This window comes from Pinus tabuliformis, chromosome 4_2 (genome assembly GCF_031772625.1).
Source record: "Pinus tabuliformis cultivar Carrire ecotype Pingquan chromosome 4_2, CPIR1, whole genome shotgun sequence".
Taxonomy (NCBI): domain Eukaryota; kingdom Viridiplantae; phylum Streptophyta; class Pinopsida; order Pinales; family Pinaceae; genus Pinus; species Pinus tabuliformis.
Window position 1 is genome coordinate 764457263 of NC_142304.1, and position 23300 is coordinate 764480562.

Genomic DNA, 23300 nt, shown 5'->3' on the forward strand with positions numbered 1-23300 from the left:
TCTCCAAGTGCACACCGTTTCAAGCCTCACAAACACTCTCCACGATGCACCACTAGCCCACTCCTTTCTACGCCAACTCCGCAAACAGTAGGGACCACACCACGTCTCACTGCCGACTCTGCGTAAATGCCCACAACGTTCACAATGCTGACTGAGCAATTGTAAACAAAACACGATGATGCTAACATAGGTTCGACTACCCTCTACCACAAAACCAGGAAAAAAAACACTCTGATGTCGTTTTAATTTTCTGAACCAGACAGTCTTCCTTCTCCTAAACCAGAATAAAATTGTTGCTCAACGTTCTCAGTCCCATGGCTATACAAATCTGTTCATGGTCATAGATTTGTTCCCAACATCGCTCCAACTGTGCTTTTGTGTAGCAGAGCTTCAAATGGTGTCCACACGGGTCTTTGCCTCTTTTCGACGACTTCAACGCCTTTAAACAACTTCAATAACCAACAGCGTCACCGATTCAATGCCTCTACAATAGTTTCAACTTTCATGTGGTCAGCCCCCACTTGACAGATGGTTCACAAGCCTCTGATCCCTTGCTTGTAGCAGCTATGTCGGTCCAGAGATCGAATCCCACAAGGAGTCAGAGCAGGATGAAGAACAAGACGATGTTCACATGCACGACCGCGATGAAGGAGATGCAAATGAGGATGGAGACCGTGCTAGGCCCACTGGCACCCACGACCCTCTCGACCACCAGAAAACTTGTGCCTTCACATGCCTGAAGGTCAACGTCAATTTTCGCTGCATCAGCCGAGCACAATCTGCGACTTCTGACATCGAAACGCCATTTAGAGTTCCTCATGTCATCGACACAGCTGGAACTCAACGTCGATTGACGTTGCATGATCATCAGCCAAGCACACCTTCGATTTCTGACTTCAAAACGCCGACTTCTGCATCCACCTTGCAGCTCCACTCTCACACACTACGCCACCAAGAGAGTTTCTACCACGATCCAAGCTCACCAACCAATTTGAGCTACCACCACGATCCACAGTTGAAGCAACGGTCTTACGGCTCTAAGTCACTGATCCGGATTCGTAGCTGACCCAACCTCCACGCACAGTCTCAACACCCTGTAGACCCAAACGGTCCTCTTTTGCGCCACCTCTTGGCTCGCAGCTTACTCCTTCGCTCGGCCAACAGCCTCCACCTTGCAGCTCCACGATTTTAGTGCCACGATCTTCCTTTACCGTGAAGGCAGAGGGCACGAACAAGAACCTTCAACCACGACAAACTCCTTGACCACGGGCTCTTTGCCCCATTGCATCAGGCACGACGGGCTCCTTGACCGACCACGCAATAAGCTGCAATAGATCTTGCTTTACGTGGATTCCTTGACCACGTACGCAGATGATCTCAATCACCACGCTTCACTCGCGTCCACCAGCACCACGGGCTGCCGTCGCTTAGGAGATCACTCACAATCGATTGCAAATATTCTATTTACAACACTATCCTGAGGTTGCCTTCTCCTAAGCTCACACGGCTCGCAGTAGCTATACCAACAATCAATCACACAAGATATTGTACCCTTCACACCAGCCTTACTTGGCACTTCACTTGCCCTCAATTCTCCTTTTGCTCCATACCATGATAAAAATAAAGAATCAAATTTATTGATCAACCTGGGCAGCTCTCAAGTGAGAGACTGCACCTGGAGACTGCCTCTGGCAAAACACTCTACATCCATTCACACAAAAGCCTGTTACATATAAACTAGCACATAAACAGGGTGGTTTGAACCACTCCCTAAATAATAGGATCTTAGACCTAATCAGAGGGTCTCAATCCTATCCTACAACAACAAACAACCAAATCTAGGAAAAGACTAACTTTCTCCATTAATTCTAACAGACAGTGGGTCCTTGTCCCCTTGTTGTCACTTGGTCTAGTAGTGTAGTCCCTTGGGAACCCCTCCTACGACCCTTGCTAGATTGTGTGGTAATAGGTCCAATGTGGGTGAACACGTTGTTGACCACTACGTGTCAACTTCCCAGCAGTACACCCCCTTTTCTTCGCAAAAAAGGGATAGCGCTTGATCGACATGTCCGTGCCATTCGACAGTGATCGACAGCTTGATCAATTTATGTTGTAAACCCAGTCTGCATATTTAATTGTAAATAATCTTAGCAGAGTTGAGTCATGTATGTAAATTGCCTAGGTGGACCTAATTTTCTAGTGATAATCTACGTTCCGGAAGGTTTTTCGTCTCACCGATCCATGATCGGCAGAGTTTTCCTTCAGCCTAACCCCAAATCCCGAATGGATTTTGTCATAAGAATCTTAGGAGAATCCTAGTGTGTTAATCTGCTAGATTATAGTTGTGTCGCAGAACTGGGTGGTTTATGAGGGTCTATGTCAAATGGGTTCTCCCCTTTGAGATGTAAAGTTGTAAAAGTCATCATGTAAAGTGTCTTGAGGGTGAGAAAATGTTTTAATCCCCTCATAAGTCCTAAGTCCTAGGTCCTAGGTGATTTTTCCAAAGGCTAAGTTCGAGCATCCATGTAAAAAATAAATTAAAAATTAAAAAAAAAAAAAAAATAATAATAACTGAAAAATAAAAATTTTAAAAATTAAAAAATAATAAAATAATAAAAAATTAAAAATTAAAAATTAAAAAATAAAAAAGTAAAAAACCTAAAAGTAATAAAATAATAATATTTTGAGTAAATAAATGCAGAATTTCAATTTTTTATACATTAAAAATTCGACGGATGAGATTAAACGATATCTTGATCCTCATCGACGGTTGAGATCATTTTGACGTGGATCACTCGAACTAGCTGTTGGGAATTTTTCCTTTAAATAGGGTGCTAGGGGTCATTTGAGATTGGATCTGAGAGTCTAGTGCTAAAGACAGCTCTCTTGTAGTCATTTTTTGTGCAATAAAGAAAGACTTTGGGGTTAAAAATCTTGCTGGTGTTACTCTTCTGGAAATGCTGTAAGATTGTTTTATATTTTCTGCATAGTTTTATTTTCAGTCATTGATTTAGCTTGATGAAGATTGATTCAGGCACAGGTATCTTGTCTGATCTCTAGGGTTTGAATGATAGTTTAGATTCTGAAATATAATGGCAGGTATCTCCATTTGATCTGAATTTCACTATCGTTTTTTCCCTCTATGTTAATAGTTGATTGTAAGCTGTGCAGGAAATCTCAGTTTCAAGTTTTACCGGGCGTTAGGGGAAGTTCTCGGTTGAACCAGCCAACTCCTGGGTTGTGTTTTCTGAAAGAGCCTAGCTAGTTCTTGATCCCAGGCTTATCATTCGAAATATTTTGCATGCAGGGTTTTCTGAAGTATCTTACATTAAAACTAAATTCTGATGATGTTACTGTGATTATTGACAAATCTGACTGTTTAGAGCCTTAGATCTGTAAATATTGTAATTTTTGTAGCTGGTTTTTAGGGTTTTATTTTCAATCATTGCATATATTTTCTGGGTTTTCATTTTCCCATTGCAGGTTGCAGGTGCAGATCTTAAGAATTTTTTTTTGGGGTTTTCAAAAGACAAATCTGAATATAGGGCAATTTAAAGTTTGCTGGAAATTTGCAGGTTTTTCTGAAAAGTTTCGAGGGTTTGATCAGCTATCTGATGTTGCTAAGGGATTTATTGTATTACAGGAGCATTTTGAATTTTTTTTTAAAAGGGCAAACTGTGCAGCCCTCATCAGCCACTCTAAATCTGCATTCTGTTTTGTATATTTCCACAACCATCCATTTCTCCCATTGTTTCTCCTCTTTTCTCTGGCATATTCCTCACGCAGCTCCTATTCGACTGCTCCATCTGCTCTCCACCCTCAAATCTTTGTATCCATTTGCTGCCAGTGCATCTACACACTTCACGCAGTTGCCTCAATGCTGCTATCCATTTCCTGCAAACAAAAATTGAAGCTACAGCTCCTCACATCCTCCTCTGCCAGCGTTTTGTTTTTCCCACACATTTTTCTCTCACATCCAGCTCTTCTGCAGAGTGCGTCTTCACCTGCAAATCGATTTAGCCTTCATGCCATTTCCACGCTCAGCTCGTCCAGAACCTGCATATCTGCAACAGCAACAAATAAAAAAAAATTAAAAAAAGGCGATTTTGGTCCATCCCTACGCAGCGTCCTCCATTCATCCATCGAATCCCCTCCATCAACGCTGACCTGCTGTCCCCTCTTGACTGTTTGCTATCATTTCTTGTTCGCTCTCTGGAAACCCACGCACCAGCAAAACAATTAACTGCTGCCGTATTCCATCTCCAACCTGCACGTAGACCGCAACAATCTCATTCAGCAAACCCTTCTGCCGTCCATTACCTGCGCAACAAACAGCAAATAGAGCGTTCGAATTTTTTTTTTACATACTCTACGGGTTCTGTTTTAGGTTTTGTCTAGCGTTTCATTTAAAAATTAAAAGTTTAGCTTTAGATTTAGACATGCGTTGGTTTTAGATCTATTAAATTTTTGTTTTAATTTTAGATTTAGATTTCTTTAAAAATTAGATTTAGTTTTGTTTAAATTTTGATTTAAAAATAAATAAAAATAAATGGAGTTTCATTTTTTCTATTAGCTGTTAGTTTTAGATCTAAATTTTGTCTTAGATTTTAGAATTTAATTGCTTTATTTATTTTAGATTTCATTTTCTTTTATTTAGGATTTAATCTTTAGTTTTTTTTTTTAAAGTCCAGTTTCATTTAAATTTTAATTAGATTTAGCGTTGATTTTATTTTTATTTTTATTTTATATAGTTTAGAACTTTATAAATTTTGTTGAAAGATCCGTTTCATTTAAATTAGATTAGATTAACTTTTTTAAACTTAGGCTTTAGTTTTAGTTTAGATTTAAATTTTAGTCTTGTTTGATTTAAAAATAAATAAAAAATAAAAAAATATGTATATATTTTTATTTTTATTTTTTGTTTAGTTCATGAATTTAACTTAGGGTGTAGTTCTAGAGTTAGAATTAAGTTTCATTTTGTATTATTTTAAATCAAACCAAAAACTCAAAAAAAAGGGAATAAATAAATAAATAAATAAAAAAAATTATAAAAGGCATCTAAAAGTTCTTTTTTAAACTTTAGATTAGATTTTATTTTATTTAGGATTTTAGTTTTGTTAAATTTTTAGATTCAAAATTTTATAAAAAAAAATATAAATAAATTTTGAAAAAGACTAATTTAAAATCGGAAATTCCTTTAAAGTCTTTTTTTTGTTTTGGTATAGCTAAATGCACTTAAATGTTTATTTAAAGTTAGCTATGTGAAGTTGGTAACTGGCCAACATTTAAATTTTATGATCTTTTAAAGCATTTAATTTTTCTTGAAGTTTAATCGCTGGATCATCGTTAAGGCATTGTGCATTTGTGGAAAATCTTACATCGCTTGGGTTTTTTGCTTATAAATGATTGTTAATCATGGAATTATAAAGTTCGTATTCCTACAGCTTTCGATAAACAATCGTTTAATCATTAACTCCATAAGGCACTGGTCTGTTAACTTAATAGAATCATTTTAGTGCTGGTTGTCCTTCGTGTCTCCCAACCCAACTGATTCACAGTTGGTCATCCATTTTCCTATAGGGTCCACCCCCCTTAGCCGCGGGAGACAGGCTTAAACGAGAGATCGGGGATCAGGTGACAGCCCCCGGTCTGAGCGTTGTCGTGACAATCTGTGCGACAACACATGTCATCTCCATGTGTGTCATATGAGCAATGTATTGCCTCCTTTCTCCAACATTAGGGCTCCTTTAAGGTCATCAAGCCCTCCTCAATCATCCAAAGGATGACCATCCTCATCTAGGCCCTAGATCATGACATGCCCTGTTAAGCCTTATATAAGCCCCATGCTTACCCAAAAACCCCTTATTAAGCCCTAGATATTGAGTGATTACATTTATGTTGTCACGCTGTTATGTAGGCTACAACCCCTCAAGGTACTATTTTATTATAATTGTACCCTTTGTTTGCTATATATACGCTAAGGAGACCTAGGCTTAGAATCATCGGATATTGTCTTGTTCAATGTATTTATTGTAAAAGAAGGTTTTCCCTTCGAAAAGAACTGTAATTATTTTTTTAGGCACAAGGATCATAACATTTGGTATCAGAGCTCATGATCCCAGGGTTTTGCTGCTTCAAACAGATCATCGTGAAATTTTCACTATAACGTTTTTATTGGGAAGTTTCAGATGGTGATGCTTGGAGAAGATTGAGAAGAGATGTTGGGCAATCTCTGATTCAATTTTAAGATCTTGGTACACTATATTTTTGGAGGTATGATCCAAGGAAGTTAGGGTTTCTGAATGCTCCTAAATATACTCTCACGCCTCGCAGAATTTTTGGCTGAGCTGAGTTTGGTCACATTGATTCTGGGCTGTGTTCTTAATTGCTATTTTGATGGGAGAAGATCATGCCCAATCTGAGACACACAATTTTGTCATTATGATTGCCTCTAATCAAGGTTGGGCAACTCATACCTATAATTTTTTTGAGTAATAATCTAACCTGGTGAAATTGACTAAGGATAGAACATGGATGTTTTAGAATCAGATTTTCAATATAGACTTAAAATATTTTCTAGATGGTAGAACTCAAAATAGTAGCAGGTTCCTTATATTTGGTACGGTATCTTCACTGAACAATTCTATGATGAGATATTATCTGATATACTATCTCACATCATACTAGATAACAGATTTCTTTGATCTTTCTTATTGTATGCTTTTACATTTCTCTGCAAATGCTCCTCCAGGCTTCCATTTTTTGGTAAGAAAGTGTTGTCAACTCTACTATTCTGTTTTCCAAAAATGCAACATGTTGACATGTTGGTATATAATCTCATATTCCTAATAATTTCAAGAAACTTGTGCAAAGAATGCTGGCTATGATCTTGCAAGACATGTTTCATGTTTTCCATTATGCCAATGGTACAGCTTGTCAGATACTGGCTTCATTTGGTCATTGTGAATGTGGATAATTGTTGGAAAGAATATTGTGCAGATGCATTCATCCAAAAGCTGATCTAGTCAAATTCCTTAATTTATTTCCTTCCATTTTCATTTTATTTTGGAAAAATGATTTTTATCGTACACGAGGAAAAACTGTTCAAATGAGATTGAGCACAAATTGGATAGTCTCTCTACAATCTGCACAAATGGTTTGAAATAAACTCCAATGTTTACCACAGAAGTGCTTTTGCTTGTTTTTTCATCCTTGGCTGGGATTTAAAAGATTTTTTTATGTTGCAGAAGGACACTCAGCATACTAATGAAGCTCTCCCAGATTTTGAAGATGATAATGAAGGTAAGTTCAGTTTGTGTTGCTATCATCCTCCAGTTTGTACAAGTAAAGACTGGTGGTTCAGATTCCTTGATTTCTGCCTTGATACTGACAGTTTTTCCTTTATGTGTATGCGGGTATTCCCAACTTTCTGCCAACTCAACTTTATTCTTCTTGTCTATGGGGAAACTAAATTGATTAGGAGTTTAATGTAGAATTATATCATGTTCTTCGAAGCTGTCCTTCATGAGATTTGTGTCTTTGATACTTCACGCTTTGACCAACTTAATACACTGTTCACTGAAGATGATGTCTGCTGAATTTCAGAAAGATTCTTGCCATGGTCTGTATGGGTAAAACCATCTTGCTATGTTCCTGAGGTCCTTGAATTTGTTTGCATTTAATGTTAGACTATTTGAGAGTAGAATTTGGAACAGTTTTATTGGCAGTGTTAACTCTGTTCCTGTCTTGCTTTCGCAGAAGAGCTATTGACATCTCTAGAACTTCAATTGGAGAGTGCCATGGATTTCAAAACAGGTAATTGCCTTCCTGAAATGGTGACACAGATGTTTTTGATTTTCTCCTGGATAATACAGTATCCAATTTAACACAAATATGATGTTTAGTTGAACATAATAACATTCAGTGTAATTTTGTTTCTTAATTATGCATTTCTTTTGTATAGTATCTAGATTTCAATGCAAGAAATTTCCTTCCTGCAATGCTAATTTAAACAATTCTCATTTTCTCTGAATAACATAATGTTCAAATCAACGATAGTACAATATTTAATCTAACAAAATAACATTGCACGTAATCTTAATGTAATATTTCCTCTATATTGTCTACTTTAATTCAATACAGTGTGCGTTGTCTGACATTCAATTAGATGAGTTACCTCAAGAAGTCCAGAATTAGATAAACTACACCTGACTATGAGTGGCGGATTCTCAATAGTATCTGATTTCTGAGATCAAATCGGTTTAAAGTCCCCTGCTGTTCCCTCTGCACCATAGATTCAAACCCCGTTACAATTTTTTCCTTCTAGGATTATCTTGATGGATTGTTCTTTTGGGGATATGAAATGAAATCCTATCAATGGCTTCCTCTATTGAATCATGTGAATAAAATTTAGCTATTTCACAGAACACGTTTTCCCTCTTAAAACAGACTTCCAAGCCAGTCCAAGCTGTATCAGAACTAGAAAAAGACCACTGAGAATTTTTTTGAGATAAAAGAGTGAGTGGAACTAAAGGAGATGGTAGCTCACATTGTTGATTGGTTGCAGTATTCTGTATTGTGAATTCCTGCTTCTCTTTCTCTCCCTTTTTTTTTTCCAAAAGATAGGCAATCAATACAGGGTTATTTTACAATAATTGCACCATCTTAGGTGGGTCACCACCCATAGCTCTCAGCCAAGCGCGGTGAAACTTAATTTAAAACTGTGCCAAGAAGGAATAATAATTTCAACATGGTGCTATTAAGAGTTCTGGGGCTCTTCCTATCCATGTCAATTACAATAAATACCAATTAGTTAAAACAAATCCCAATGGTTATTGAGATTTATAAAGGTCAACAAGAGAATCGATGGAACCAAACCCAAATTCTGAAATATATCTCTCAGAATTCCACTAGAAAGAATTGGTTAGTGCAAAGCCCAGCAAAAATGATCTGAAAACAGAAATGCATGAGTGCACCCGAGAGAAAATGCCAATCACACAAGAAAAACACTAAATATAAATGCTCTTAGCCAGTGAAGCACCACCCGTTTTAAACCCGCGGGTAGGGCAGGTCTATGACTGGGTTGGTCACCCGCATAGAACCTGCGATCTAGTCCTGGACCCGGTGGGTTTTCCATAAGACACAGCTACTCGTATCAAACCCGCGGGTAGTCCATTAGACCCCTATCGGACCCGTATAGGACCCGTCGGGCATGAAAACCCACAAACTGTCCAAAATTTTGATTTTGATTTTGATTTTTTGGAAATGAGGTGGAGGGAAAAAATGCTTTATAAGCACCTCTCTCCCTTCCATTTCTCATTCACTTGTCATTTGAGTGTTTGGCTAATTTGTGTGAGCGTTGAGAGTGAAGCTAAAGGAGCCTGAAGGAGCTATTGGAGGAGGCTAAAGGAGGCTTCATCGGATTAGACTAAGCTTCAAGTAGGCTTCATGAACCTAGTTAGAATGTTTTCCATGTATTCATTTTTGTTTTTTATGTTTGCAATTTTTTTTTATGTTTGGGGCTGCCTGTGGCTGAGTTTCTCAGCCACACAATGGCCCTGTGTGGCTGAGATTTTCAAATTAAAAAAAAATTCAAAAACAAAAAGAATATTTAAAAACCAAACTTTTTTTTCTTCCAGATTTTGTCACCATGCCACCAAAGGGTTTCAAACAGTGTCGTGATCTGGCATGGGCACATGGTCAACGAATCATTGCCAGTAATGACCACAATATCAAGTGCAATTATTGCAATGCCACAATGCATACAGACATAAACAGGCTGAAATACCACCTAGCCAAAATTTCGAGGAATGGTGTGGGATGTTGTCCAAGTTGCCCTGATGAAGTCACTACTGAAATGGTAGCTGCTTTGGAATCCATTAAAGAAGCAAGTTCTAAGAAGGCAAGAGGGAATGATGAGATTGTTGGGATAAGTAGATCTTCATCTCAGAGTGAAACACAGTTTCAAAGTCCAGGTATTGGTAACTCCTCTTCAAGTGCAGTGGAAAACAGGAGTATAACCTCTTATTTCTTCAGTCCTCGTACAACTCCAGGATCTCAACCAACCTTGGACAGTTTCAATGAAAAGAAGAGGAAGGGGGCAGATATGGCAGTGAGGAGGTTTTGGTACCATAATAGTCTTTCATTCAACCATGCAAATTCTTATTTTTATCAGCCCATGGTGGATGGCATTGCAAGCGCTGGCCCTGGATACAAAGCCCCATCTTATAATGCACTTAGGGGGAAAGTGCTAGATGAGGAGCTTGAGTGTGTCAAGGAACAATTGGAGAGCATTAAAAGCTCATGGAAATTTACAAGTTGTACAATTATGTCTGATGGGTGGACAGATCAGAGGGGTAGAACAATAATAAATTTTGTTGTAGCTTGCCCTAAAGGAACCATGTTCCTAAAATCCATTGATGCATCTGCAAATGTAAAAAAATCACATTTGTTTTTTTCATTGTTGGCTGATGTGGTGGAGGAAGTTGGGGTTGCAAATGTTGTCCAATTAATCACGGACAATGCAACAAATTATGTGGCAACCGGAAGGTTGCTTTGTGCCAAATATCCCACCATTTTTTGGACTCCATGCACTGCCACTTGATGCTAGAGGACATTGGGAAGTTGGAGTGGGTGCAAGATGTTGTGCAAGAATGCAAGCATATTACCAAGTATATTTATAATCATGCTTGGGTGTTGAACCTTATGAGGGAATTCACACAGGGTGAGCTTAGTCGCCCAACTGTCACACTGTTTGCTACAAACTTTCTTTCCCTCCAAAGCCTTTTGTATGAGTACCAAGCTTTGAGAAGAATGCTTTGTAGCCAACAATGCGTATTTTGGAAAGATAGCACAAAACCAGAAGCAATGTCTGTGAAAACATCTGTCTTTGCTGATAGTTTTTGGGACAAAGTCATTGAGATTGTCAGCTTTACTGAGCCCCTGAGTTCTCTTTTATATGTTTGGCATTACAAACTGATAATCTTTGTTGTTATTTTTTTACAACTCATTGGTGGATAGATTGTGGCACTGAGGCACCACAATTACAAGAATTTGCCATCAGAGTTCTGAGTCAACCCTGCAGTGCTTCTTCTTGTGAGCGCAATTGGTCAGTGTTTGAGCACATCCACAACAAAAAGAGAAACAGGTTGGAGCATGAGAGGTTGGAGAAGTTGGTTTTCATCTACTACAACCTTCGAATGCTCACAAAACAAGTGCAACCAAAGGATACAAATCCAATTTTATTGGATACTATTGATTTAGAGTCTGATTGGGTTGTGGAGGAGGAGGCCCTTGATTTGAGTTGGCTTGATGAAGAGATTGAGGATCTCTCTAGTTTGCCATCTCAAATGGAGACTCCAAATACACCTGCCTCATAGTTGCTTCAGCCTTCCAATGTTACCACTAGCTCCACGAGGGCTTATTTTAGGTGTGGTCGTCCATGAGTGATGAGACTCAAGATTGTTATGAGACAATCATTTATCATTTATGACATATGTATTTGAATTTTGAACTTGCTGACATTTTTGATTTTAATTATGGAATCATGAGTCCTTTTCTTATTCAGTGTCTAAATGTTTTGCTTACAAAAATCGAATATGTTATGTTGTACTTTTATAGATATGAGATGATGTTATGAATTATTGCATATATTGTGGTTTTTATAACTTATAAGGATTGGAATGGTCATTAGTTACTTTTTTGTGCTTAAAATTTACCATATTTTAGGTTTTTTTTTGTATTTTGATGAGTCTTATAGGGGTCGTCCCCGAGTCTTATACGAGTCGACGAGTCAATGCAGTGACGAGTCTTATACAAGTACGAGTCGTGCAACATTGCTCTTAGCTTATCATGCTTTGTATATGAGGTCAAGAAGATCACAAGATATGATGATACAAATGAGAGCTTGAGTTGTATTTATACACAACTCAAGTGAGGTGTCCTCCTAATATAGATTATGGGTTTGTTACAACAAATCTTGCACCTTATTGCAAAGCCTCACTAGGTGACCAAGACAATTAATAACATGGGAGGGTTACCACTATCACCTTAGCAACTACAACCCTCGTTTTAGTGATAGATGCAATCCAACACAAGGGAGGCTTCCCCTGTAGATCTTAGGGATCAAATGGCCCAATCAAACCAAGTAAAGGGCATTCTAAGGCTTCTACTTCTTATACCGCCAACTAAGAGGATCAAACAATTAGGGTTGGTGGTGGGTTTTTAAGGTAATTTCAAGTTTTGAGCTCAAAGGGTCCTATGGCTCTTCTACAGGTTTAGGTCAACCAATAAAGGCTCAAGGAAGGCCCCCAAACATACAAAATCAAGAAATTAAACTTGGCTGAAGTAAACTAGCATGAAAAATCATAAATTACAGTAATATACTAGTTTATAATAGAAAGAAAACTAGCCCTATGCTCTGTGATGATAAAGTGAAAAATTGAGGGCTACGATGAGAGTAAATAAGAGAATTAATTATAACAATTTTTTCTGTGGTAAAATAACATATAACAGGATTGAAACCATAGATGTCAGCTCTCAATTATGGCTTGGAAAGTACACTGTAAATGACACTTTTGGTTTCCAATATATTCAAAACAATTTATAACCGTAGAACAATGACATCCAAGCGTAAAAACACTGAAAATAAATATTTTTGCTATTATTAAACCCTAATTTACCTTGTTGCCACACAATCTAGCAGGGGTCCTAGAAGGGGTACCAAGGGGGGCAACTACAAGACCTAATGACAACAATGGGACAAGGACCCACTGTCACCTCAGTCGTTGTTCCCTGCTCTTTATGGACTTTCACCGATGGGAGGAGTCCCGATTGTGAAGGAAATCACTTAGAATAATAGGATCAATAACAAGGTATGAGGTGATTTCCAAAGCCCATCCAAAGGAGAGGCTTAGATAATGGTTTGATTGCTTTAAAGACAAGATATTGGCTCTCCAAGAAAGACTTACGAGAAGACCTAAACCTAGGAAAAAGGGATATTCAATACAAGGGATTCACCTAGATCAAGGCTTTGTAAAGGAATAAAGGACCTCTCTTAAGGTTTTGCAATATAGTGATCATATGAAGATTTGGGACCGCAAGAGAGACAAAAGGGCTCCAAGCAAGGCCTAGGGTTTGTAAAATCAAAAGAAGAATAAGTCACCTAGGTCAAGCACGGATAAGATAGGTCAAGGAATGATCAACTTCCAACGAGTTTTTAAGAGTGATTGACCTATTGAAAGCCGCTAACCAAAGAAGCCTAGGAGAAGAATTGATGTTAGAGCTAGGGTTGGAGGTTTCTCCAAATCTAGCCGCGAAATTTGCTTCAAATCTTGAGGACACTTGAAGAGACCCCAATGCAGTAGCATGCCAACTCACTCTTGAAGGAGACCACACTAATGCATTTTGCACTAGGTCCTAGGAGACCTTCTAAGGTTAGGGCAGAAAGTGGAAATAGTGAAAGGAATAGGTTAGGGGTGATCAACTAGGATTAAGACCCACTGCCTTGACAATTGGGAGAAATGGAGTCAAGATTGAACTTGATGAAGGGACTTCGCTCTATCAAGGAGTCCCATGCAGCTTTTCGCTAACCCTAACGAGGCAGCTACCTAAAAACAAAGGAATTTATACTTCACTATAGCAAGAGATGATGGAGTTTCAAGGTTTGTAAGACAACACAAGCCTTTAGGAACATTCATTCACAATACCTGACATGTAATGCATGCAATACTTCAAAATCACAGTGTTTTCATGAATTCACATTATAGTTAGGGCACATTAAGATTTAACAAGACATCCATACATTAATTATGTAACAGAGCACATAAATATCATCAAAATAACACTTACAGAGTATAACATATATATCCATCCATTATTTTTGCAATTAGAAGCTCCAAGACAAGAATAATGAAAATCCAAACATCAAAATGCATCAACAAGATCCAATTTCGTCCATAAATTGCACGTCTGAATTCTTTTTACAAGAGAAACCCCAATCCAAACGATGATCATTTACAAATGAGGCTTGCTTTTATTTATATGAGCCTTAAGGGGTTTGATTTAGTCTAATTAGCCTAATAAGCCCCTAAAAATAACTTTAATGTGCAAAATAACAATCCAATTGGTGACAAGCCCACCAAATAGCTAAAAAGTACTCAACAAGCCTTCCTAATGAGGCCGAAATGATAAATGATACACATAGTCATTGGAAAGCCTAGATAAGTCCTCCATGTGCCAAAATGAAGAGGAGGGCTCTCAAAATGATGACCAAGGGTTTGGCCCCTTGGTTTCCAAGCAAAACATTTATGGTGCTCCCAAGTGGCTCTGGGGCAGACAAGTTGATGGTCCATCAATAAGGGCAAGAATGATGATACAATCCCTCCCTTGTCTCCCTGGGTGAGACAAAACCCCATGTGGTCCCTAGATCAACTACCAAGAGTCTGATACAAGTATGTGGCTGGCTGGGCAATTTGGTCCAAGTGCATCATCATCTCTATATAGTTGGGGAACGAGCAAGCATAATATGGTCTTGAAGAATCCCATGGCATGGCAATCAATGCTCTGCTGTGGAGGAGGCCCATGACTTTCAATGCTCACCCTACAAGTGCCATCATGACCCTCTAGAGGGCTTGGATCCCATATAGGGAGGCCAAGCCCAAGATGAAGACCCACATGCAATCCTGTATAAGATCCAATGCATCTCCTTACCTTCCAGTACAACAATTCATTAGTGCAATTGAGTAAATAATCTTGCAAACCAGGGGCAAAAGTGGACACTTAATGTTGAGAAATATAGGGCATCATGTATTTAACTTGATTTCTCTTTTTCTAACATTATATCATGATGTTTCACTTATATTTTCTTTCAATTTGTTATGTTCTTATCATTAAGACTAATGCCAATCCATGAAGATCACAAACAAAAAAAGGAACACAAGATGTAGGCACATAGCTAGGGCAAAACCCCTAAGTAGGGGGAAACCTAGTCAAGAACTCTTCCTTTAGTAGATTCATATCACAATGAGACAACCAAGACTCTTGACACCTAGACCAAGACACTGTTGAAGAATCTAAGGCAATTAGATATAATAGGATTCTTCTAGACTTGATAACAATTTGTGAAGCACTTTTTCAATTTAACTTGTTAGCTTGATCTTTTTCTCGTATTATTAGTGTATGTGTGTTTACTTGATCAAATTGCTATCAAAACACAAGAAACAAGAACACAAGATATTGGCTCTCTGCTAGGGCAAAACCTCTCTCTCTTAGAGAGGAAAACCCTTTCATAAATTTCTCTTGTTGAAGCTTCTATTGGTTAGTGCCAAACCCTAGACCCTTGACAAGAATATCCTCCATGCACAAGTCAAGTCCTTCCTTCTTCCAACACTTTGTTTCTCGGCACTTCATCCTCCTTCTTCCGGCGCTTCGTTCCCTGACACTTTGTCCTCCTTCTGGGAATTGGTGGTAGACCTTGTTATGTGAGCTCTAGAAGAGCTACTTTATCTTTGATCCTTAGTGAGGTCCTTCACTTATGGAGATTCCTTCCTTATCTTGACCAACCGAGCACCTTCTTGATGTGTAGTCGCAAACTTGATATGACAACACTACATCCCTAGTTTCTTGCATGTGTGGGAGATTTCCTTGTGTATTTGACTCCTTTTACCTTCGCTTGGGAGAGCCTCTTCTTCGCTTGAGTAGGAGGCCTCATAGGCCTAAGTTTCTAGCCCAAACAAAGAGAAATATATGATTGTGATATTGCTGCTATAGTGACCACAGATTTCCCTCCTTTTCTCGCACGTGTGACTGTAATTCACCCTTAAATCAGCCCTTTAAACTTTGGTTTAGTCTCCTTCTTCGCTGCACTAGAGGCTCCTTATGCTCAACTTCTCTGACCCTTTTCTCGGCTATCTTCTTTGCTGATTTTAGAGGTAGTTGTTTCTTGTCGTTGGAGGAGTGGACGACCTCTATATATAGAGGATTGTCCCTCCTTTAAGCCGACATGAGGCCGACTTGAGGACTTAAGGCCGACTTGACTTTTCCACTTCGTTTTTGCTTCTTTAGTGATGTCGTTGCATGGAGAGGACTTGTGACTTTGCTTGGAGGGATATCTTTGACTCTTATACAAATGTATACATAGTGTAACATGCCCTTAAGGGTCTTCAACATTTTCTTTTGACTCTTTGACTTACCTATAACACTTTGACATGTGCTAGACCTATTTCAATGAGCAAGAAACTCATTGATAAATATAACAAAAATAATATTTCTTTTCTTGTATAAATACAAATATCAAAAGTACATTTATGAAGACCGAACCTAGTTACACTTTCTTCAACACTCCCTCTTAACTAGGGAGGTATTCATAAATCATTACAAGGTGTTTGGCTATTTTTCAATCTTGAAGAATTCACATAAGAGAAACCGGATTGGCAATCCATCTGTTATAGCATCATAGTAACCAACATTGTTTATAGCAAGGCCTTGACTAACAAATCTATCTTTCATAAGATCAGAGCACAATGTTGGCGAGACCAATGACTTATAGACACCTTAATCATTGTCTCTCAAGGTACATACCCACCTAGGTGTTCACTGAGTATGACCTTCTAGGACTATTCTTGTCTTGGGTTCCCAACCCTCAAAGAATATTGGTCCTCTTGCCTACTCTTATCTTGGATGCCCTACACATCCTCAAAGAGTATCAGATGCCATATGATTACCCAATCCTTGCATTCTTTCTTCCCAAGTGAAGACAAGAATGTTGTGTCTATCTCTTCCTCTTAATTGAGGAAGACATGCCCAAGTTTCCTCTGACCAAAAACTTGATCAAGCTCCTTTGTGATTGGGAGCTTGTTAGAACTCCCTCTTAGCTAGGGACTTGTCCATTCATCAACAACTTCTTCTTCATGGGTCCTTCAGCTACTTTATCTCCTTCTTTCTTTTGATGTCGTGAAGTCTTTGTTTGAACTTCTTCTTGGTAGGGCACTGACCATTGATCGCTTTCCTTCCCAACTTGTCATGTCTTTGGTTCCTTCGTGGAAAGTGGCCTTCTTGATATATGTCAGGTTCTTTTGTCATTTGGCTACTCCTTTGTCATCTGACTATGCTTCGAAATATTTATCACATAGATGCTTAGTTGTACTTGCTTGTTCCCATACTTCGATTTAGTAGCTCTTCATGACTTCATCGTGATAATGCTTCAATATCAAATAGTGCTTGGATGGCTTCTTCATCATGACATCATTGTAGAGTTGAATCAGTTATCTGCACCTTAATATCTCCAAGGCCTTCATAGGTGTCAAGGGTCCTTTAATCTTTTTCTTCCTTTGTCAGAGTTGTCATGCCTTCTTTCGGGAGATGTCTTTAATAGATCTTGTTAGATAGTGATTCTTTGTGACCATGGTGTTCTTCACATGCTTGATCTCTTTCTTCATTTGATTTTTTTTGGATTGATTAGTCAACCACCTTATACTCCTTATGAGAGCACTTCTTCATGTTGACCTTCATTACATGTAGTACATGCCTTTGAGCATGTCATTGGTGAAAGATATCCTTTTATACTTGATCATGCTTTAGAACTATTCCCATGACCCAATAATATCTATGATGACATGACTTAAACTTTGATGCACACATACTTCATCTTGATTCTGCTTTGATCATCTTGGCTTCATTTGATGGTTCTTCTTGATTGGTGTAGCCTTTCTGGCTTCATCTTTTCTTGTCTACATATCATTCCTTCTTGATTCCCGTGAATGGGACTCCCAATGAAACATTTGCTCTTATTTATGAACCTTCTTTTGAATATTCTATTAGAAGATCTTGATGACCCTTATCGTGCAAATGTTTCTTCCTACTCATGATGGAGGCCTTTTAAGATTTTAATCATGATCAATTATTCTTTCATTATGGATGAGGTCCTATAATAGGTATGCTTCTTTTACATGAATATCTTGAGCTATATCTATACCATGCTCCTATATTCTAGAAGATGCCACTTAACCATGCATTCTATCCTATCTCTGTATGCTCCTATGCTACTCAAAACTTTGAAAGAAGACTTAAGTAAAGAGGTTGACTTAGTCATAGTAGAGATTTGGAGGATTTTCCTTCTTCTGGTTTTTGTCTTCTTCTTTCACTTCTTGAGTTATGTGAGCTTCTTCTCTTTTTCTCTTGTTGTTGTTGTCTTTAAGTTTGGGACAATGCCTTTTGTAGTGTCCATATTGTTGACATCCAAAGCATTGGACTTTGGACATATCTCTATTGCTTGTTCTTCGTGGACCAAATTTGCCAAATTTTCCCTTTTGCTTGGCCATTGTAGCAAATGCTTGCCCCTTTGATCCCACATCATCCTTTGCTTTGAGTCTAGTTTCCTCTATCTTTCATAGAGACCATAGTTCACTTAGTGGGGTAGCTTCCTTCTTGGCATATATGCTTGATGTGAAGTTTCCCGAATCCTCAGGTAGAGCATTGAGTACTACAGTTTTCATTTCTCTGTCAGACATGCCTTCTCCTAGTTCTTGAAGTTGATCCCTCTTCTTAGAGATCTTCATGAAGTAGGGAGCTATTCCTTCCTTTGATATCTTCATTTTGTACAAATCATTTCATAGAGACGTCACTTCTCCAGCTGTGCTTACCGAGAACAAATCTATTAGTTTATCATAGATTTCTTTTTGATGTTTCAAATTTGGAGACGTAAGGAATGAGAGAGTCTTTGATAGATTCTATTAGAATCCTTTGAGCTCTTGTCTCATCCGTATTGTACTTGGCTAAGGCTTGAGTTTGTTCCTTAGTAGGGATAGTGGTATTCCCTTTGATAAGGTCTCGAAGTTCATTCTCCTTGAGAAGTAAATCAATCCTCTTCTTCCATGCAAGGAAGTTAGTGGTCCCAACCAATTTGTTGCTTTCCGTGCAAAAAGACAATGATATATGTTCAGGAGGGGACGTATATACCTACTTGATAGAGTTTGTGATGTAGTAGTCCTGCTTTCTTCTTGAAGACTTGATGGCTTACCTTGGATCTTGATTATCTTCCTTCAAATAGGCTTGCTTGATGATGAGATTTTCTTGGAGAGTGAAGACTTGACTTGTAGATCTTCTTCCCTTGAAGATGGTGTAGCTTGAAGTAGGTTCCTCTTTGACTTGATCTTCTTGTAGGTGCCTTTGTATGAAAGGCTTCTCTTCTTGCTTTGTAGTCTTCCTTGATGAATAGTAGATGGTAGACCTTCTTGTCCTTGATGTGCTTGAGACTTCTTGGCTTAATGCTTCAACTTTGTAGTTATTCTTGAGATGTCCTTTCTTGATGAGAAACCTTATGAGTGTTCTTGAGATGCCCTTCCCTTGATGTGTCACCTTACCTCTGATACCATGTTGAAGAATCTAAGGCAATTAGATATAGTAGGATTCTTCTAGACTTGATAACAATTTGTGAAGTACTTTTTCAATTTAACTTGTTAGCTTGATCTTCTTCTCTTATTATTATTGTATGTGTGTTTACTTCATCAAACTGCTATCGAAACACAAGAAACAAGAACACAAGATATTGGCTCTCTGCGAGGGCAAAACCTCTCTCTTAGAGAGGAAAACCCTTTCGTAAATTTCACTTATTGAAGCTTCTATTGATCAATGCCAAACCCTAGACCCTTCACAAGAATATCCTCCAAGCACAAGTCAATTCCTTCCTTCTTCCGACACTTTGTTTCTCGACACTTCGTCCTCCTTCTTCTGGCACTTCGTTCCCCGACACTTCATCCTCCTTCTGGCAATTGGTGATAGACCTTGTTATGTGAGCTTTAGAAGAGATACTTTATCTTTGATCCTTAGTGAGGTCCTTCACTTATGGAGATGCCTTCCTTCTCTTGACCAACTGAGCACCTTCTTGATGTGTAGTTGCAGACTTGATATGACAGCACTGTAGTGCTAGTTTCTCGCACGTGTGGGAGGTTTCCTTGTGTATTTGACTCCTTTTGCCTTTTCTTGGGAGAGCCTCTTCTTCGCTTGAGTAGGAGGCCTTATAGGCCTAAGTTTCTAGCCCAAACAAAGAGAAATATATGACTGATATTGCTGCTGTCGTGACCGCAGATTACCCTCCTTTTCTTGCACGTGTGACTGTAATTCACCCTTAAATCAGCCCTCTAAACTTCGGTTTAGTCTCCTTCTTCGCTGCACTAGAGGCTCCTTATGCTCAACTTCTCTCACCCTTTTCTTGGCTATCTTCTTCGCTGATTTCAGAGGTAGTTATTTCTTGTCGTTGGAGGAGTGGACAACCTCTATATATAGAGGACTGCCCCTCCCTTAGGCCGACTTGACTTTTCCACTTCGTTTTTGCGTCTTTGGTGATGTTGTTGCATGGAGAGAACTTGTGACTTTGCTTGGAGCGATATCTTTGACTCTTATACAAATGTATACATAGTGTAACAAGCCCTTAAGGGTCTTCAACATTTTCTTTTGACTCTTTGACTTACCTATAGCACTTTGACATGCTCTAGACCTATGTCAATGAGCAAGAAACTCATTGATAAATATAACAAAAATAATATTTCTTTTCTTGTATAAATACAAATATCAAAAGTACATTTATAAAGACCGAACCTAGTTAGAAACAACCTTCCATCCATCAATTCAGCCTAGCTCACATTCGTTGGTCCATTTCTTCATATGTAGTTCATCTTTACTTTCTTATACTTTGGTCCTATAGTTGCATGAAGTCTTTGACCTTGGTCTTTGCTCTATATAAAAATTTGGTCCTCTATCATACATAATTTGGTCCTTTGTCATATATACTTTAGTGCTCAGTATTACATATAAACTTCAGTTCCCTATCATATATACTTTGGTCCTCTGTTATATATGATTCGATCTTCTGTCATACTTTAGTGCTCTGTATTACATATAAGCTTCAGTTCCTTGTCATATATACTTCGGTCCTCTATTATATATGATTCGATCCTCTATATAAACTTTAGTTCTCTATCATTGCTAAAATTGGCAACTAGGGCCAAACTCCATGTGGGTCATCTCATTTATGGCAGCTGATATTTTTCCTAGATTCCTCTTGTCGAGAGGTGTAGGATTGATCTAAAGATCATCCGATTCTGACAAATATTTATGGAGATATGAATTTATTTGTATTTACTTGACAAATTGTCAAGGTCGGCCAATAGTTAAATGTGTGGCACACATGCCTAGTGAATCATATAAATACAAGTGAGGTTGATTCATTTTATCATCATCTCATCTCACTCATTTCTTCTCTCTCTCTCCTTAGCTTTGGGTTACACAAGGAGCAGCTCACACGTGGGAAGAAGGAGGACGTAGAAGCTGCTGAAGGTCTCTTTGACCAGCGTTGACCAAGCGTTGACCTTGGAAAAGTGCGGTTTTGGTGTGGCTGCCTCTCCTAGGCAGGCCACATTTTTTGGCACGAAAATCAAGGCAATATGACCTTAGGTTTGACCAACGTTGACTGCCCTAGTTTGGGGTAGCAGGTTGACTTCAGTCAACTGTAGTTTGACTGTGTATTTGGCGCTGTTTAAGGACTAATTCTTCAGGCTGTTAGAAGACTAGTTGATCGGGAAATTGACTGTTGATTTGGGGTAGCATCAGATGTGCTCTAGCCACAAAATTTGGTGGAGGTTGGGGCACATGAGATCTCCAATACCTAGAAATGGTTTTGGCAGATTCTAAATAGATAATGAGATATTAAAATAATTAATATTTTTAATGGAGTCCCTAAGTCTAAACTTAGGGAAAATAAAATATGAATCTGTGTTAGAATGGTCCAAAAGACATGGATCAAGCCAGATCTAATCTTAGCTGTTGATTAGGGACTTAATTTCGGCTGTTGAGATGTCAACAGGAAAAGTATAAGAGGAGGCTTCAGAGTCACTTGGAGAATACACCAGAGTGATTAGTCATTCTATTCTCTAGAACGGGGTTTGCTAAGATAGATAGAATCAGTGATCAGAGAACAGCTGAGGGGTATTGAGTACGGAGAGACAGAGAGGCAGAGATAGTGCCAGGATAGCAGTAGAGTAGCCAGACAGAGAGACGCAGGAGTAGCCAGTGCCCACGTAGGGCCACACAAAGGCAGCTAAGTGATGCGTAGAGCACCAGAGGGGCCAGCGTAGCTGACGCAAAGGCTCAGAGAGCTGACGCAGGGCGTCCTGGGGTTGACGCAGGCCAAGATAGGTTGATGCAGGGCCAGCGCTAGGCTAGGAGAGGCTGACGCAATCCAGATTGGGCAGATGCTGGGGTTTCTGGGGCAGATTGGTGCTGAGTAGCTGCGGAAGGATTATCTGGGGTTCTAGCCTGTAGATTTGTTAGAAAATGAGAGGTATTACTGCTAAGGAAATTCTCTGTTGGGTAGGCTAGTTTTGGCACCCAGATTGTACTTTGATATTGCTTAATAAGAAAACCCTCAGATCGCTGCACCGATTTTCCCACATTGGGTTTTTCCGGGGACATTAGTCCAAAAATAATGGTGTCATATGGTGTGTTTGTTCTTGTTTCTTTTAGTTGCTGATCTGTAATATGTTGAGTATGCACTAGTGTTTACATTGTAAATAACTTGTTAAGGAAAATAACAAGTAGGTAGGAATAAATCAGATAAAGTGCATGGAGGGTTTCTAACTAAGTAAACTTAAAAACTTCAACATGGTATTGGAGTGTGATTGCAGATCACAGGAGGACTAAAAGATATCAGCCGAGCGGAGCAATAGCAGCAGAAAACAACTGTCCCGAGGTGACAAAAGCTGTTTCTAGCATCATAGAAGCCAAGGAGTGTGACGCAGAGCCAACTAGGGCCACACAGAGGAAGTCGGGATCTGCGCAGAGCCTCAGAGAGGCCAGTGTTGCTGACGTAGAGGGTCATAGGGCTGACGCAGGGCTAGCGTGAGGCAGAGAAGGACTAACGCAGTTCACATAGAGGCAGTTGCTCGGGTCTAGAAGGCTGCAGGAATATTGCAGAGTAGAGCTGGTGAGATATTGTAGTCAGAACAATACCTGACAGAGCAGGGCTAGAGGAGTTGTTACCGAGGGTTTCTAGTCAAGGAAATCAGATCAAAAGTGCAGTTGCACAAGTCGATCAGAGTAGGGGGCATCTTGACAAGCGGCAGAAGGATTTCCAGGAGGGAAATCAGGACTTAGAGGGAGTCCAGAAGGGAACTTCCAGACGGGAAGTACACTCAGAGGAGTCAAACAGAGAACTTCCAGGAGGGAAGTAGAGGAACATCATGGCACTACACGGGGTAAGAGACTAGGATAGACTGGACGGGGCATTGAACTTCGCAGTCTGGAAGGCC

General features: G+C 39.0%; 1 protein-coding gene across 2 annotated transcripts in view; it reads left to right on the forward strand.

Annotated features, from left to right (window-relative positions):
• The window catches only part of RFC3 (Translation elongation factor EF1B/ribosomal protein S6 family protein), a 279286-nt gene that overhangs the window by 97884 nt on the left and 158102 nt on the right, over positions 1 to 23300 (forward strand). For both annotated transcript variants that reach the window (XM_089424137.1, XM_089424136.1), the window contains exons 3-4: positions 7248 to 7302; positions 7759 to 7815. In XM_089424137.1, the coding sequence (XP_089280263.1) occupies positions 7248 to 7302; positions 7759 to 7815 (112 nt within the window). The remainder of the gene's footprint in view (positions 1 to 7247; positions 7303 to 7758; positions 7816 to 23300) is intronic.